The sequence below is a fragment of the Acinonyx jubatus genome, chromosome D1, assembly GCF_027475565.1.
Source record: "Acinonyx jubatus isolate Ajub_Pintada_27869175 chromosome D1, VMU_Ajub_asm_v1.0, whole genome shotgun sequence".
NCBI classification, from domain to species: Eukaryota; Metazoa; Chordata; class Mammalia; order Carnivora; family Felidae; genus Acinonyx; species Acinonyx jubatus.
This window is the reverse complement of record NC_069390.1, coordinates 32195130-32213592: the sequence shown is the minus strand read 5'-3', so window position 1 is coordinate 32213592 and position 18463 is coordinate 32195130. Positions and strand designations below refer to the sequence as shown.

Here is an 18463-nt window from a genome sequence, read left to right as displayed (position 1 = left end):
ATTTCTTTCCATGTGTTTATAGCTTCAATGCTTTGGGCTAATATTCAACCTATTAGTTGACTTATTACCTTTCAGAGACTTAATTTCCATGTAAATTAAGTAACAGAATACCTACTTAAGTTGTGAATTTTAATTTTGTCTTTTTGGACCTACTTGATGAATTATATATAATGTTCATACCTAATGGAAAAAAGAAAGGATCTTCCTGCATATGAGTTTCCATTGAATGATCTGTAGGCGTTATTTTTTTTTTTGTTTTTTTTTTTCTTTTTTTGAGAGAGAGAGCATGCATGCACCTGGGAGAGAGAGAATCTTAAGCAGACTCCATGCCTAGGGCGGAGCCCCACTGAGGCTCGGTCTCAGGATAGTGAGATCCCAACCTCAGCTGAAATCAAGAGTTGGACTCTTAACTGACTGAGCCACCCAGGCATTTTCTTATGGCAACTGTTTTAATAGAGGTATAAACCTCTCTTCCATATTTATATATTGATGGTATTGTATAGATTTGGTAAAAAAAAAAAAAAAAACAAAAGGAAAATAAGGAAATAAATTTAAGAGCAGAAAACTAACTAGGAATAATAGTCTACTCTCAAAATGAATGAATGTTGCTAAAAGGTACACTTTATACCATACTTATAGTCAATGAGAACATTTAAAATAAGAATAATTTAGCTTACATATACATAATGTTCAAAATTGAAAAGTAGAGTTTGTATGATGTTTTAAGAGAGGCATTCAGGGTGTATGTTTTTTGTAAATTTATTGTCATTTGCTGAAAATTAACATGAATGTGTATGCTTGCTATAAACATTTTCAAGATGCTTAAAAATCAGACACGTATTTTGTATAGTTTTTCCTCAGATAATATTACTGCTAGAGATAGAAACTTAATTGTTGTTGTTTTGCAATGGACATTTTATATGAATCTTTGGGGTTTTGTTTTTTCATGTTTTGTGTAAAAGTTCAAAACGGAGCAGAAATTACGCATTCACTGTTTTTCTTTTTATTAAAATCAGGGATATATGATTTCCTGTAAGAATGTGAATGGGGAAACTAAATTCTTTCAAATGAGTTTCCTGATCAGATTTTATAGGTAAGGCTTTATTATTTAATTATATTAGATGACTTGGGGATGTGTTGACCATCAACAGAAGTTTTTAGACTGTAATTTAAAGTAGCACTGATGGTGTTTTAGGAGAGTACAAAAACATTAAATTGACAAAATGCATCAATTAGTCTTTGATGGTTTTGCTTTTTGTTATGTTAATTTATTCTCATGACTCAGAAATGAGAGCTCTTTTAGATTCTATTCATTTACACTGCAGGTCAGTGGACTTTAGATCAACATGTCTGTGAATAGATATTTGTGGTTATCTTGAACATTTGAAATTGTTTAGATTTCCCCCCAGTTTTCATAACATTTTATTATATTGATTTTGTTAGATTGCAGAAGAAAGGCATACTCATATACTTTGATATTCATTTTTGTACTTTTTTCTTTCTAATCTAATGATGGGGAAAATGTTCAAGTTATATCAAATTACTTATGGATCTTTTATATGCTCTAAAATTTTTTTTAAAAATTCAGTAAGTATGTATTGAATGTTTTTTATGTGTCTGGCATTGTGTTTGGAGATGTAGGGGTTATCAAAATAGTGGGTGAATAAATATTGAGGGGATAGTCAAAACTAAGAAGATTTTATCCTTTAACTGAAGGCCCTTATTTTGTGTTTGTGGGATGATCATCTAAATCTAGAGTTGGTGGAGAAAGAGCCCAGGTATGAAATAGCTTGGGTATTCATGGGGAAAAGGGGTGGGTTTTCTCTTACTTAAGGAGCAGTCACATGTTAGGGGTGGTATGTGTGGGGATGGATTTAAATTTCTCTCAGGGTTTATAATTCAACCTGTGAGAATAATCCATATGTAGATGACCATAGTAGTAACACTAGTTGAAAAGGTAAGTGTTATAACAAAGGTGTATTATTCAAATTAGAGGAGGGAGCAATTATATTAAATAGGGATCTTTAGAAAATACACTATGGAAAAGGTGGCATTTGATAAAGGCTTGGAAAGATGCTTATGCTTTTGGCGACTTGAATATTTCATTGTTTAATGGAAGCTTACAGAACTCATGAGGTGTAATGGAAATTATCACCTAACTTCCAGTACATGTATTGCTCCTAAGTAATGATATGACTTTGGAAATGTCACTTGATTCTCTAAACCTCAATTCCTAATATGGAAAAGGAAGATTTTGGAACTATATTCCTCTTTAAGGGTTCTTTTAAACTGTAACAGATTATTTGTAATTATCAGAGTTGACTTTATAAATGGACTGGATATCTTCTGTTTACCTTTTCAGAACTACTCTCTACCTCTGTCTACACTATTTCTGTCCTGGGAGACTGACCTTCCCCAGCCAAATCATCTGGCTCCCCTGCCCTGTGGCTTCTGGTTGGATTACACAAATGGGAGTCACCAGCTGGAGATCAGAGAGTGAGGTGAAAGTGGAATCAGGGTAGTTACTCCCCTGGTGCCCTCCCTTGTGTTGCCTTGAATTGGCTGCTTTCCTCTCCCAAAAGCTATACCTCCTGTCAGGAGGCCCTCTCTATATAATTACCCCTTTTTAGATTCTGATAATTACTTACTCCTCTTGCCCTTCAGGCTTAGGGATGGTAATATCTCTTGTTGTTGCCAGATCCCCAGGAACTGTGCAATATCTCCTGTTCTCTATCCCCCAGACTCTGTCCATGTTTTTGAAGTAGACCCTTAGTTAAGCTATCATTATCAAATTACCAAGTTTGAGCATGCCACTTTTTTTTTTTTTTTTGTGCCAGAACTGACTCAATACTTTCTGTTCTCTTGGAATGATGTCCCACCAATCTCTATATCTTAAAGATTTATTGCCATTATGTGTTATCAAGAGTCTCTATAAAATGAAAATATTCTGGGAGGAACTACATGTTAAGTTGTCTGGCTATTATGTTAATTGTCAGTAGCTATGATTGGATTGTATGCTACCTGTTTAAGAGATATGTGTGTGTACTCTTCTGTGTGTGCCCCTTTTCTTTGCATTCAGTGAGAACTGAACAGTTTTATTTAAGTCATCTTCCTGGAAGAAAATATCATTAGACTAATTGGATCAAGGTGTGTGGAGTCTTTTCTTGTACCAGTGAGGAGGAGTCTTTGAAGAGTATAAGTCCAGGGCACCTGGGTGGCTCATTCAGTTAAGTGTCTGACTCTTGATATTGGCTTAGGTCATGATCTTGGCAGTCATGAGATCAAGCCCCATGTCATGCTTTGGGCTGACAGTGCAGAACCTGCTTGGGGTTCTCTCACTCCTTCTTTCTCTCTCCCCTCCCCTGCTCACTCGTGTGCATGTATATTCTCTCTCTCTCAAAATAAATAGACTTAAAAAAAAAAAGAGTATACGTCAAGGAGTCACCTGATTAAATTTCCATTTTTTATGGGCTCCTCAGATGTCTATATGTTGGGTGAATTTGTAGGTAAGGAGGCTGATGTTTTATATTAAACGATTATAAGTATCTGAAGAAGAACAGTAGTAATCAGGTGTTGAAGGAAGGAGTTGAAAAATGAGTGGTTGTGGCAGTGGACTGGATGAAAGGGGAAAAAGCTTTACATCATTTTTATCTTTTTTGTGTGAGTAATCAGATGGAGGATGGTGACATGATATGGAGAATAATGGAGGAAGATGAGGTTTGGGGGAGAGATGATGAATTAATTTTTTATTTGTGTATTTGAGGTGCCTAACGGACATCTAGGTTCTCCTGTTATAGAAGGCAGTTGATTGGAATAGTCTGAAGCAAGGAGGAGTAGACCAGATGAGAAATAATAACCTAAGGAGTCATCAGCAAACCATTATTAAAACCAAAAAGGGAATGAGATCACTCAATAATTGTGTGTAAAAAAGAATGTGTACCAAAGATCGGAAGCTGGAGAAAACTAATGTAATATGAATTTGGTAGAAGAAGTTGACCTGAGGAATGAGAAAGAAGGAATGGTTGAAGGGGTATGCAGAGAACCAGGAGACTCTGGTAGCCTGGAAGCCAAAGAAACTGAGCTTTAAAACACAGGACCATCAACAATGGCAAATGCACCCAAATTTCAGAAAGGTAGAGGCTGAAAAATAGTGTTTGGAGTTGACAGTTAAATGATTACTGTAGGGAAACAGCGGTTTCAATGGAGTAATTGCTCATTAGATATTAGATTTCTATATGGAAGGGACAGAAAGAGAGAGCAAGTGTAAACTGATATGAAAAAAATTGGGGTGAGTAAAGGAGAGAATATGGATGGAAATATGTCAAGACAAGGTTTTATGTATGTGTGTATGTATGTGTGTATGTGGGTGAGTAGGATGGTAGGTAGATAGGTAGAAATAGATATTGATTTACTTTTATGAGAATGGGGTAGGGCAGAATGAAATTTTGGAGATACAGGAGAGGCGATGTCTGATAAAAGCCAGAGAGTCTTGGTTCAAGAACACAGGTACTAGATTGGCCTTAAGTAGAGGAGAGTCACTGCACCCTTTGGGACTTGAAGTAAGGATAGGGATGATTAAAGATAAATTTGTAGGTAAGGAGTCAGAAACATTGAGAGGAATTGAGTCTGAGTCCCTTTACTTTCATGATAAGGTCAAAGACAATGTTGTCTGTAAATCTGAGGGTTGTTTGAAGAAATTATTAAAGTAGGGGTTTTAGGAGGTTGTTAAAAATTTGGAGTAGTCACTGAGAAATGCAGTGTGGTTAAGAGCTTGAGCTCTAGAATTCTGCTACTGATTAGCTGTGTGACCACAGGAAGGGTACACTATCTTTCTGTGCCTCAATTTTCATGGAGAAATGGAGATAACTATAGTTCCTGCCTCACTGGAATATTGTGACAGTTAATAAATGTTTACCTTCTAAAGTGTGTCTGGTACTTAGTAAATACTCTATAAATTATAGTTCTGATTGTTATACTTGAAACGTGAGGGATGAAGCAGTGAATTAGTGGTATGGAGAGGGAAAGAGAGCAAGAATATATGTGGTTGTGTCCATGCAAGAGCTGGAGTAGTTGTGGTTAAAGAATAGGTTATTTGAATTAAAAATTTTAGTTAGAGGGGCGCCTGGGTGGCGCAGTCGGTTAAGCGTCCGACTTCAGCCAGGTCACGATCTCGCGGTCCGTGAGTTCGGGCCCCGCGTCAGGCTCTGGGCTGATGGCTCAGAGCCTGGAGCCTGTTTCCGATTCTGTGTCTCCCTCTCTCTCTGCCCCTCCCCTGTTCATGCTCTGTCTCTCTCTGTCCCAAAAATAAATAAACGTTGAAAAAAAAAATTAAAAAAAAAATTTTAGTTAGAACTTGTTGAATTGATGAGAAGGTCTGGTAACTGACTGTGAGAGGTAAAGGTCACTGGATTTGAGATGGACATATTGTCAAAGTATTAGAGTTTTGTACTTATAGACAGAATGATTGATGCAACCTCTGCAGACTGACAAAGGGGTGTGGTATTGACTGTTGACCACTTAAATATGACAAGTGGCATTGCTAAACGTGAATTAATTTTCTGGAATGGAAAGCTATTCTTGGTAAAGTTTCTCTTAATTTATCTAATAGTTGCATTCTTGGAAAATTTACTGTATATTAAGTTCTTATAAAAAGTACTGTGTGATATGTAAATTTAAATTTGGTTTCAGGCATAATTGTCCTCCCCTTTCCCCCACCCCCTTTGTGAACTGTATGTCCTATAGAATTTGGGTTCTTTTTCAGCACTGTGCTGTCTATTGCAGGACATCCAGCATTCCTGTACCTCATCCATTGATAGCTAGCGGTGTCCTCTAATGTTTTGTACAGCCTAGGCACATTTTCAAAATGCTCCTGTTGAGCATTACAGGGAATTAGGGGAGAGAAGGCACAGAGTAGCATGTGGATTGGATCCCAGGAAAAGGGTCCTGTTTTGCACAGTGACCTAATATTATAGAGATATGAGGCAGGGAATTACCTGGTAACAAAGTTCCAGGTAGAATCCTGATACAAAGTTGAAATGGTGCAAAGTGGTAAAGTTTTCGTACTATCTTAGCCTCTTGTCCTCATTAATTCCTTCCTCCAAGCCACCCCCAGCCCAGTTGCAGCTGGTAGCCAACCTATGTTAACACTTCATGGCCCGGTGCAGTAAGAATTCTTGACTGGATTTGGTGAAGAGTATAGTTTCAGCATAATTTCTCTTTTAACTACATTAGCATTTTACTTCCTTTCTGCTAACTTCCAAGCTTTCCTTTTCTGTATGAAGACTGGTATAAATGCCTTATCATTCCCATTTAAATGTTTATTCTCATTTTTTCCTTGCCATCAGTAAATGTGTTGCATAAAATTGTAATCATTGAATTTCTGTGTTTGCTTGTGAATGTAACCCAGTGCATTAAAATGCAGTAGAATTATTTCTGTTTCATCTTTTGCTCAAAATGATAAACCTTTCATAGCGTCACCTTTGTCCAATGTCAACAGGTTTTGTTATTTTGGAAGAATCATCTCATTTGCAGCAGGTTGCTTCTGGTGATCTTAATCAAAAGTATTGCTTTTGAAAGAGTAAAGTTTGGTCAAGTTGTGCCATTCAGATATTGTGCTTTTTAAAAATTAGGTGACTTTTCTTGTTGGGATGAGCACTAGGTGTTATATATAAGTAATGAATCATGGGAATCTGCATGTGAAGCCAAGAGCACACTGCATACACTGTATGTTATATAACTTGACAATAAATTATATTAAAAAATAAAAAAATAAAAAAATAAAATTAGGTTACTTTTGAAATATGGAACAATGTTTCCATTTAAAAACATTTTTTAAATGTTTATTTATTTTTGAGAGAGAGGGAGAGAGAGACAGAGTGCAAGCAGGAGTGGGTCAGAGCGAAAGGGAGACACAGAATCTGAAGCAGGCTTCAGGCTCTGAGCTGTCAGCACAGAGCCCAACGTGGGGCTCAAACTCTTGTACCTCAAGGTCATGACCAGAGCCAAAGTCCAATGTTTATCCGACTGAGCCACCCAGGCGCCCCAATCGTTTCCATTTTAAATAAAAATTTAGGATGATAAAAAAATGATTAGTCAGGGATAAATGAGGTTTGATGAGATTTTTATAGCTTCCCTTGGGAAGTAAAACCCCATCCTTAATAGTGAAGATTCGTTGTAGTTCCTTAAGTATACATGCTTTGTGCAATATACCTACTTTTAGTCTGTTTCCTGGGAGAAATGTCCATGCCAAGAAAATCATTGTGATTGGCATTAATTGTTATGCCTCTTGGGTTTCCCTGCAGATTAGCCAGAGTTGTAAAAATGGAACCTTTTTTTTTTTTTTTCCCATATAAAGGTCAGAGCAACAAATATGATCTTGAAATGAAGCACTAGTATGGTCGCCTAGCACTGTGTAATTACATCACAATTATACGCATGGGTGGCATCTCTTTATTCAGTTACATTTCTTCTGTATTAAAATATATATCATTTTTATGTGAGAAAAAATAGATCTTTCATAAATCCAATTTGTTCTTGTCCCTTAACCTTAATACATTAGTCTATGTTTTAAACTGGTAGAAAATAATTTGTTCTTACTGTCTTACTCTTTTTATCACGGCTCCTTAATAATCTTGAAAATGAGTTTATTAAATTAATTTCAGCTGCTTTTAAGTTCATTCTGTGGGGGTTTTCCCCTATGAGTTTTTCGTAAACTATACTTGAGCTTATATTTACCATAAATGAGTTTTTCAGTCATCTATTCTTTGAAATTCACTTTGGTGTGGCATGTGGTATATTAGAGGAGAATTACTTCTTCATCTTTGATACATGGTGTATAGTGTTTTGTTTGTTTGCTTGTTTGTTGTTTTTGCCACCAGTGACAAATTCCTGAAAAGTTCTATGAAAATCAAATTTCAGAAACTTCCATTTACTTACTGTATATTATAATCTTAGCAAGTTATATTTGAATAAAATATTGAATTAATACTGATTCCAAAAATCAGCAAGAGTTGGTAAGATTAAAGGGAAGTTATATTTTTTAACTTTCAATTTTCATTTCCTCAGATTTGGAAGTCTATAGACCTATTGGAATAATGATGCATAAGGAAATTAATTGCAACTTAGAAAATAAAAAGTTTTAATATTTGTTAAAACCTATCGTGTCATGAAGAAAAAATCCTGAGAATATTGCTTAAGAGTAATCTGATTTAAGAAAAAGATTAAAGATCTTAGGATATGTAGTTTTGTAAGTTTTTTTCCTCCAAATATTGACATTGATTTTAGGGGAGCCTGCCTGGCTCAGTTGATAGAACATGCAACTTTTGATCTCAGTGTCCTGAGTTCGAGGCCACACTGGGCGTAGAGCTCACTAATAAAAATTATTTTAAAAATGTCTCAAGGCACCTGGATGGCTCAGTCTGTTAAGCGTCCAACTTCAGCTCAGGTCATCATCTCACAGTTCGTGAGTTCGAGCCCCGCCATCGGGCTCCATGCTGACAGCTCAGAGGCTGGAGCCTGCTTCAGATTCTCTGTCTCCCTCTCTCTCTGACCCTCCCCTGCTCACACTCTCTTTTTCTCAAAAATAGATAAGCATTAAAAAAAAATGTCTCTTAGAGTAATTGGGCTAGGTAGTGGTTGACGTGAGGTTTGCAGATGTAGAGTGCTTTAAAGAGGATGTTTTTGGAACGTGGCAAGAAATAGGTTATCTTGGGGGTGGGAGCTGTGACTCAGATTAAGCACAGACTTCAAGGTAATTTCAGGTTTACTATAGTCACTTGAGTTTAGGACCTGGAGTTTAATCTCTTGGGGAACATTACAAAAAATCAGTTAACACACTGATATTCAGTGTACAGATGGCTCCTGTTGATCTTCACCTCCTGGTGTTCACAGTCTTTGGAGTTCCTTCCCACAGTGAGTTGGGTTGACCTGTGTAACTAGTAAGATATTACAGATATGATGGTGGGTGACATCTGAGGCTAAGTCAGAAAAGAAATTATGTAGGGGTGTCTGGGTGGCTCAGTCTGTTGAGCGTCCCACTCTTGGTCTTGGCTCAGGTCATGATCTCATGGTTCCCGAGTTCCAGCCCCAGTGGGCTCTTTGCTGACAGTGAGGAGACTGCTTGAGATTCTTCCTCTTTCTCTGCCCCTCCCTCGCTTGCACTCTCTGTCTCTCTTAAAAATAAATAAATAAAATTTAATAAAAAATTTTTAAAAAAGAAAGAAATTGTGGGTTCTTCCTTTCTGTCTCTTGGATTGCTTGCTTGCTCTGGGAGGCCAGTTACCATACCATTAGGATGCTTAAGCAACCCATGGAGAGGCCTGCATAGGGTGGGATTGAAGCCTCTTAACAGCCAGCACAGGTAAGTCAGCCATCTTGGAAGCTGATCCTCTAGGCTCAGACAAGCCTTCAAATGAATGTAGTCCTGGCTGACACTGCAACCTTGTGAGAGACCCCAAGCCAGAATCACCTGGTTAAACTGTTTCTGTATCCCTAACCCATAGAAACTGTGAGATAAGAAATATTTATTGTTTTAAGCCCCTAAGTTTAGGGTAACCTGTTACACAGCACATTAATATGCTGCACAGTAATGCAGAAATAATACACACAAATAAAAGAGTTTCAATTGTGATAAATGTCATCAAGGAAAGGTATGAGAATGGCTAACAGACTTTTGACTTAGTATGGGGGTTTGAGAAGGGCTTGTGAGTTTAGATCTAAAGAACAGGGAAGAGCATTCCTGACAGGAAGCATCATATGAAATTCTGTTGTGGGAAAAGGAGAGTACTTTTGAGAAACCTGGAGAAGACCAGTGTGGCTAAGGGTAGACAGCAGAGAAGAGATGGAAAGAAAGGAAGGTAGACCAGAAGATGTCAGGCCTGGGGCCGTGTTAGGGATTTTGGTCTTTATTTTAAAAAGCAGTGGGAAACTACTACAAAGTTTTTATCAGGGGTTGTGGGGTAACTGGATTAGATGTGTTTTGTAAAGAGCATTCAGACTGCCTTGTGGAGAATAGATTAGAAGTGGTAGGCTGGCAAAGGGTTGTACAAAGGTGGATGAGAGGAGACAGTGGGAAAGCAACTGAATTCATCTAAAGAGGTGATAGTTTGGGCTAATGTGGTGGCAGTTTAGATGGAGAGAGGTGGGCAGATCTGGGAGGTTTTCTATTTAAAATAAACAGAATGTTGTGAGGAGTTAGATATGCGAGGTGAAGAGAAAGGCAGCTGTTAATGAAGGTGTTTGGCCTTGTTACTGTATGGATAAAGACTCAATTTTTTAAAGGAAGAAAGATCTTGTATTTCTTTTTGGACATGTTTTTAGGTGCTTTTCAGACAGCCAAAATGGAGTTTCCAGAACTAGTTAGATACATTGTTCAGAAGCTCAGTGGAGAGTTATGAACATGAGACCAAAGTTTGTCAGATTTATTTCTTAAGTCATAACCTGTGTGATGCAGTCCTTGAAGAGTGTTGTGGTCAAAAGAACACAGTCCAGCAAAATAGTTACTGCAAAATAATGCAGATCCTTTGTGCGTTTCTTAAAACTGTGAATGGGACTCCTAATTCCCAGCAGTACTTTCTGTTAATGCTCTTGTTCCGTTTTCCTCTTTCTTCGTCACATGCAGCTGCTCTTCCACCCCTGTTTTCAACACTCCTGAAGAAGCTGCTCCCTCCTATTCAGGCCAACTTTTATACTAACTCTTCCTTTATCTTTTGTTTTTTGCTCCTCATTGCTTAAATCGATGTAACTGTTTTGTCCTGTTTTGACAAAATAGGGCTTTCCTGGCAATGGAGGGTAGGGAAACTGGGAACACAAAGCCAGATGTTCTTCAGATGGCTTAGGGAGAGGAAAGTCAAGGAACACTTTTGGGAACAGTGACACATTAATGATTTTTGTTACATCACTGATTTTTCAGCATGTTAAGCAAATTGAAGCCATAGGCTCAGATGATTTTGCCTGTCATTGAGTAAATGAAAGAGTGTCCTGATCTTAAGTAGCTCTATCATGTAATGGTTCGAGTTAGGAAGATGAGCCTAGAGAAGGACCAATCTATGTTGACTTCTGACTGGAACCTCTGAGCTGACTCCTCTGTTAGGTCTCAGCTTAGATAGTCGTTTCTTTGAAAGGCCTTTTCTAACGTTTCATTTCCAGGTTAGGTTCTTCTCCAGTTGCCACTGAACCCTTTTATTGTCCTCATCATTGCTATAATTATTTAATTGCATGTGGTCCCCAATATTCTAACCTTGGGAGGATGGAAGACAAGTTCACTATTGTATCCTCAGTAAGTACTGCCTTATCTGTTAAAAATGGGACTCCTTAAGCACTTGTTTAATTAATTTAGGCAGGTATTCTCATTGGACTCATTAGGTTTTATATGTGTATATCAACCACATTCCCTGCTTAGCTTACTGGTAAAATATATAGACTTTCTCTTTAACAAACATCATAAAATAGCTATACTCCAAGTTTTTATTGTAGGTTATGACTTTGAACTCTTTGCCACCTAATACATATAAAAAGTTGGGGGGAAATAGAATTTATGAAGGACTGCACTGTACTTGGATCATATCATTTTCACATTCTTTGAACTGGTTTTACTGAATTGTGTTATTCCATAGCTTATATCAAAGGATAGTGAAAGTAACACAGCTCTGACACTCACCATTGTGATCACTTGTAAGGTTGGAGGAGAAGGTAGTTTACTGTGATTTCTTTGTGAAGACTAGTAGGAAATTTTTTTTCAAGGTACAGTAAGTAGGAAGACTTATTTTGTATGACTATGGTTTGTGTGTGTGTGTGTGTGTGTGTGTGTGTTTAATTTTCCGTGGATATGGCAAATGATGCATCTGCTTATGTTTCTGTCTTTATAGTGGTTTCTGGGATACTCAGATAAATTTTGTAGCTGCCTTTATCAGAGGACATAAACATTCTTTGTTCTGTGTTTTGACTAATAGTCTTACTACTGATTTTAATTATACTTTTTAATTTCTTCTGTCTTTGTTGCCACCTTCCTCCCCTTCCTATTTCCATTTCATTGCTTTTTTACTTTCTGTGCTGATTTCTCTCTGTAAGTCATTTAAAATTTTCTTTGAGGGGCGCCTGGGTGGTGCAGTCGGTTAAGCGTCCGACTTCAGCCAGGTCACGATCTCGCGGTCCGGGAGTTTGAGCCCCGCGTCAGGCTCTGGGCTGATGGCTCAGAGCCTGGAGCCTGTTTCCGATTCTGTGTCTCCCTCTCTCTCTGCCCCTCCCCCATTCATGCTCTGTCTCTCTCTGTCCCAAAAATAAATAAACGTTGAAAAAAAAAATTAAAATTTTCTTTGAATCACAAGGCATTAAAAATTACATGTAGACATGGATCTCCTATTGGCAGTTTGTTTGGGAACTGACTTGGTGTTAACTTTGGCTTCTCTCACTGGATTCTCTAGGCTCTCCAGGATGTTGAGACTGGCTGGGGCCTGTGGAACACCCTCTCTCTTAGGCTCTATTTTGTGAATACAGGGTCTTGTTTGTCTACCCTGCAGGCAATAGTCTTTCATTCTTTTTTTCTCTGGTCCTCTACCCACTTTCCCAACCCCAAAGCAATTTTTAAGTATTTTAAAAATAGTTACCTATATTATAACTCTATGATCTAATAAAACCTTTGAATTAGGTAGAAGTAAATTTTATACTAAAAGCAAGGAAAGCTAATTACTTGCCTTCTTTTTTATATTATGTTTTGTAATTTTTTTGAAGAACCATTTAACTCATTTATATTAATTCTAGAAAGGTCAGTAATCTTGGATCACACTAAGAATAAACTAAATCTGAAAAAAATATAAGAAAGTTCCCATAGGCTAAATGTATTTTAATGTTTCTAGGCTTTTGTTCATATCTAAATTTTATTTCCATTGCTATTTACAAAGAGTTAGGAAATATGGGATATGTACATATATATAAATATAAATATATATGTATATATGATGAATTGGTGCATTTCATTAAACACTTTAATATGAGTTATTTATATCCTCTATATGGTTTAGAAAGCAGCTAGCATTCCTTATAGATATATTTGCAAAACTGATTTTAAAGTAATATATTTTCATTGTTTTATTAACAAATCAAACTTTTCAAGCTATTTTTGACTATTAAACCTTTCTGAAAAGTTGTTCCATATCCTTCCGGTCATCTAAATTTATCACAGGCCTTTAACTAAGAAGGTTGGTGAACCTTCTTTCCTTTTGATCTTGCATCCTGGCGGGTGCTTGGATATTTCTTCTGTAAGAAAAGTTTTGGTGGATGAGTCAGTGCACTGAGTCATAGGCAGCATGAAGCCTCTAGTGTTCTATACGAACTAATTGGAAACAGTTTCAAAATTAATTAAGGCACAGTTGTCAGCTCAGTGTTACTGATTGACATCCCACCAAAGTATTTTGTCTTTTGGCAACTTGCTTAATTGTTCTTTGGTATTTAGGTTTTTGTTTTGCTTTATGTATTTTTTTTAAATCTGTTGAATAGACCTATAGTTACCATGTTGATTTTTTTTTTAAGCTCTCTTATGAACCTTGTGTCATTTGTGTTTAATTTCCCCCTTGCTTGATGCCTTTTTTCCTTTAAAAATTATTCAATACAGTTCCTGTTCTTTCTGGCTTGCTAATTTATCAGGTCACGAGAGAAGTCTTTTATGCTCCACAGAAACTAGTTTATACAATAATAGTATATTGATTTATCAAATAAGAGCCCCTTCTCCAATGAAACACCATGTGTTTAATTTAACAAATACAAATTAAATGGCTTATATAGATTTCTTTACACTGCATTAATTTGACCTTAATAAATTCATTAAAGATGACATGTTTTTGAAAGATTCTTTTTCTTTATTGTACTTAGATTTGTTGAAAGTACTTTCATTTGTATGAAGGATTTTGCAAGGGGGACATTGATTAGGTGTTCTTCATGTTTACAGAAGATTAAACAAGAAATTAAGACCAGGAAGATATTTTGGCTGAGAGGTCAAATATGTTCTGGCAAGATGATAAAACGCTAAGGTGAATTAGTAAGGGGGAAAAAGAAATAACATATTAAGTGCCTACTAATTTCCAGGTACTTTGCATATATTATTTCATTAAGTCCTCTTAGCATGTCTTTAATATGGGACTTATTTACCCACAATCAAATGTGGAACTTGAAGCCCAGCAAGTTAATAACTTATTCAAAGTCCTTCACAGTATCTGTATAGTAAACACCTTAGGCAATCTATGGTAGCTCTTTAGTGTGCTGTCTCATGCCAGATTCGGGCATTATGCCAAAGGAAAATGCAAGAAAAGTATTTATTTTAGTTATACAATAGACCATCTATATGACAATAAATGGATGACACATTTTTTTAATCATTCCTCTTAACCATTACCTTTGAAGTTATTTCATTGAAATTGAGAAACATTTTACGACTGATGATATGTCAGTTTAATTGGCAGCATCTTTTTTTATAGTATGTAAGATTAATGCTGCATCTTATAATCAGTATGATGTTAGATTTGTTGGAATACAGTAGATAGTCTTTGTTCTTGTCACTCCTTAGAAATGTTTAAGAACAAAAGCAACCATTTAACCTTTTGGTTTTTCTTTCATTTTTTCCTATGTCTGCTCTAATGAGATGGTCTAAAAAATTCAATGGTCAACGAAGTTTTAGAAACATAGCATATTCTATCCTCTTGGAGATTCTCATTGCATTGTAGCATATAAGCATTTTAGCAAAAAAAAAAAAAAAGTGAAAAGTAAAACATACTTAACTTTGTTTAACCCATTGTTGTACAAATTTATTTGACCAAAGAATCTCCTGTATTCTTTTTTTTTTTTTTTTTTTGTCTTTTTGCGCTTGAAGAACTTAATACCCTGCTTACACCTTTGGGAAATGCTGGATTACACTCTTGCCTAAGGGTATCACCATTTAAGAGTCTTACCTTTCTGAGGGTTAACAGGTTTTTCTTTTTCAGACCTCTTACCCAACCTCATTTTATTTTTATTTTCATGTATTAATCATACCTCATTACCAATTTCTTGTCTTTTTTTTTTTTAAAGTTTCTTGAGTTGTGTCTTGGTGTACAGTTTTTCCTCATTTGCTAGCAAAATTTTTGAAGCTTATCAACTGGGTGTTTGGAGTTTTGTTAAGGATTCTAAACAACCAGAGAATTCTTGGTAATGTATAAATTACAAATGTATAAATCACATTTTCTTTCATTTTATGACATCTAAAGGTCAGTAGGTTATGGGAGACTCATTTACATATCTTATGCTGATCTCTTCAAAGGTATGACATTTTTCATCTTCCAAGGACTTACTAAGGAGGAGTATGTTCCCTGCTATTTTTCTTACTTAGCTTCTTATTTCCTGACCCTCCCCTCCGCTCCCCTCCTCTCTATCCTTCCCCCTGCCCTCTGCCTAATATCTGGACTCAGTTTACTTACCAATTCTGTGTTCTGTCGGGATTATGAATTTAATCATGTAATATTTGTACACTCTCATTCCCCATTGTATATTTTAATGATCTTGCTTCTGGACCCCTGTTCTTAGCACTTCTGTACAACAGAGCCTGCTTTTGGCTTTTTATGCTTAAGCTAAACTAATTTCTTACCAGTCTTCCTGTTGGCCAATAGATCATCATGTGTTTTCAGTCACCAAGCATTCAGGTATGCTGATTTTGTTGCAGTGTTTTCCAATTTCCTCCTTTCTTACCTGTGGTACTTGTAGCTATGCTTGTGATCATTATGCCTGCTAGCAAGTACTCTTGAGTTTGAAGTATGTTTCTAAAATGGTAGTGGCCATCATGGAGTTTACATATTCATGCTTTTAAGCATCCTATGATCTCAGTGAGGAAAAACCCATTAAGTCATAAGTTACTGCATTCATAGCATATAAAGGGGACCCTGAGAAGTATAATACTGCATTAAGGGTGTAGGAAATGGGATTAGAAATGTGGACTGGTGCCAGGTTGTTTAGCAATTTTATTGCCAGAGTAGGATAGCTCTTGAGCAAGGGAATAATACACTTCATTTTTCCTATCAAGCTATGTAGTTAGCCTAAACACTTGAATTTATTTCAAGAAGCTTGATGCTTTTATTACCACCACATCTTTTTGGCTTCAGCCTGTTTTCTGATATTATGTTTTAGCCTTTTCTACTTTGAAGAACCTATGTCATAGGATTTTCTGATGATTAAATTATACATTGTTCATAAAGCATTTAACAGTTCTTGGTACATATGACAATGACAATAATAAAGTGCCAAAAAGTACTGGAATATGGGTGTAGCCGAAGTGTGTGTGGGGGGAGTTTGGGGGCAGGAGTTGAAACCACACAATCTGTTCTAGTCTAGCAAGCCTAGCTGGGTAGCGGACATACCACCCCAGGGCCATTTTTGCAGCTTGTATTTTCTAGACTAGAAATCAGGAGACCTGGGTTCTGGTCCTAGCTCTGTGTGACTTTGCCAGTCACCTTCCCTTCTAGGCCACTGTACCTAAATAGATAAAATAATGGATTTGGATTAGGTAATTATTAAAAGATATTATCCCAGCTTAAAATATATGATATTTTGGGGCCAGGCAAGTAGTAGTTAAGGATGGCAGGTTAGTTAAAGATGACAGGAGAGCTGGGCTATCTCTTTTATTTCATTATACTATTTCTGATGGATTACCCTAAACAAACTGGTAAATGACTATTCAGGGTTCATCTGCTTCCAATAGAAAAATTATTTTAACTACAAGAAGGAGTTACACACACACACACACACACACACACACACACACACACACAGCACTGTACCAAAACAGTGCTTAAAGTGCATTTAAAATGCATTTGTGTTTTTCAAATTGAGAGTCAATACATAAAATTCCCAGACAAGAAAACATCCCTGCAGTTGGAAAGTGCTCACCGAGTTAACTGAAGAATTTAGACAAAATAAGTTGAGTAGTATCTGATATTTTTATAGTCCTTACACATCTAAGGTAAATGTAGCCTCTTTAAATTTCAGATATACAAACTTCTGGCCTATTACTGTGCAGGATGCATCTCTTGGGCAGGCAGTCTTCAACTCCTAGCCAGATTAGGGTTGAAAGGCTCTTCTTTCCATGCCCTCCTATGTACTCCAGTTCTCCTTTGTGTCAGATTGTCAACAAAGTAGTTAGACTGGAATATTTTTAAGATACCTTCCAATTCAGTAATTTTACTATGTCAGTATATACTGATCTTTCTTCAGCTTGGCTCCTGCTTCATTGTTACTGGTTCTTTTGCCTTTTCCCTGTTACTGCTTATTTCCCTGTTCTTTCTTACTATTTCTATTTCGGCCTTGGTACTGAGGTGGATTTGTGTGAGAGAGATTACGGGAACAAAGAATTTGACCAGTATCTTCTCACTAACACCTCTTCCACAAGCAAACACACAAACAAATACCTAGCATTTTGGACATGGAGAAGGAGGAGACAGTGAGATGGAAAAAGGAGAAAAGGTGAGGATATTGAGTTGGGAAGATGCATTGGGAATATCTGTACTGAATTCGAAGTGTAGATGATTTAAAAAAAATGAAAGATTCTCCCCTTACACATACATACATGCCCCCTGAGGAAAAAACAAAAACCTAAACAAAACCCCCTAACGTTTATATAATTTCATTCTAAAGGATGGGATATGTTGTTCTAACTTCTGGTGATCAGCAGTTTAGGAATCCTGCCCATGAGGGTTAGAACATTAAAAACAGAAGAGAATAATTCCTGTCTATTCAAGAGAGTTGAGGCTTTAGCCTTACTTTTCTTATAAAGCTTTATTTATCAAAGGCATTCTCAGGAGGTAATGATAAACCCAAAGCTCCTCCAACCTGTGCTGAAATACTCCCACACTATGTTGTTGGAATAGATTTAAGCACTCTTTGTAAACCCATGCCAGAAGGTTCTTACCATTTGAAGTTTCTGCCCTCAGTTGGATTAAGAGGAGGAATTTCCCATCTGTTCAGACAGAAGAACAGTGATAAAAAAAATAGGTAATAAAAAAGATTTCCCTGTTTGAGATGTGCTTTTTGTGGATGAAAGCTTTTCATTGGAAGGGATTGTTTGTTTCCACATGACAAATATTTGGACCTGATGTTCAAAGCAAGTATTTGGACCTGAATTAAAAACAAACTTATAGCTTTCAAGATTGTACTATATAATCTACTTGTTTGGGTTGGTGATTGAATTCAAAACCCAGTAGGTATTCTTTTGCTTAATATCTCACCCACTTTAAAACACTATATCACCACCTTTTCATCTCTTACGAGGATGACTCAAGAACATCATAATAGGTCATTTACCTTGAATACATCTTCCACTCTGCCGTTAAATGGATCTAATGTTACCTGTGATCATATCACTTTTCAGTTTAATCGTCTATAAATTCCTGGCAAATGTACAGGTTCCTTTACCGCTAGACCCATTCTACCTCTTCAGCCTCCTCTTCTGCCA

The 18463-nt window shown here is 36.6% G+C and overlaps 1 protein-coding gene across 8 annotated transcripts in view; it reads left to right on the top strand.

Moving 5' to 3' along the window:
• Nucleotides 1-18463, top strand: part of METTL15 (methyltransferase like 15) — a 215244-nt gene that overhangs the window by 25300 nt on the left and 171481 nt on the right. For 6 of the 8 annotated variants that reach the window (XM_053203357.1, XM_053203356.1, XM_053203354.1 and 3 more), the window contains 2 exons: nt 1017-1093; nt 2363-2501. The exons of 1 other annotated variant lie outside the window; for it this stretch is intronic. In XM_053203357.1, the coding sequence (XP_053059332.1) occupies nt 1017-1093; nt 2363-2501 (216 nt within the window). The remainder of the gene's footprint in view (nt 1-1016; nt 1094-2362; nt 2502-18463) is intronic. One more of the 8 variants, XM_027072956.2, reaches the window with a different exon arrangement.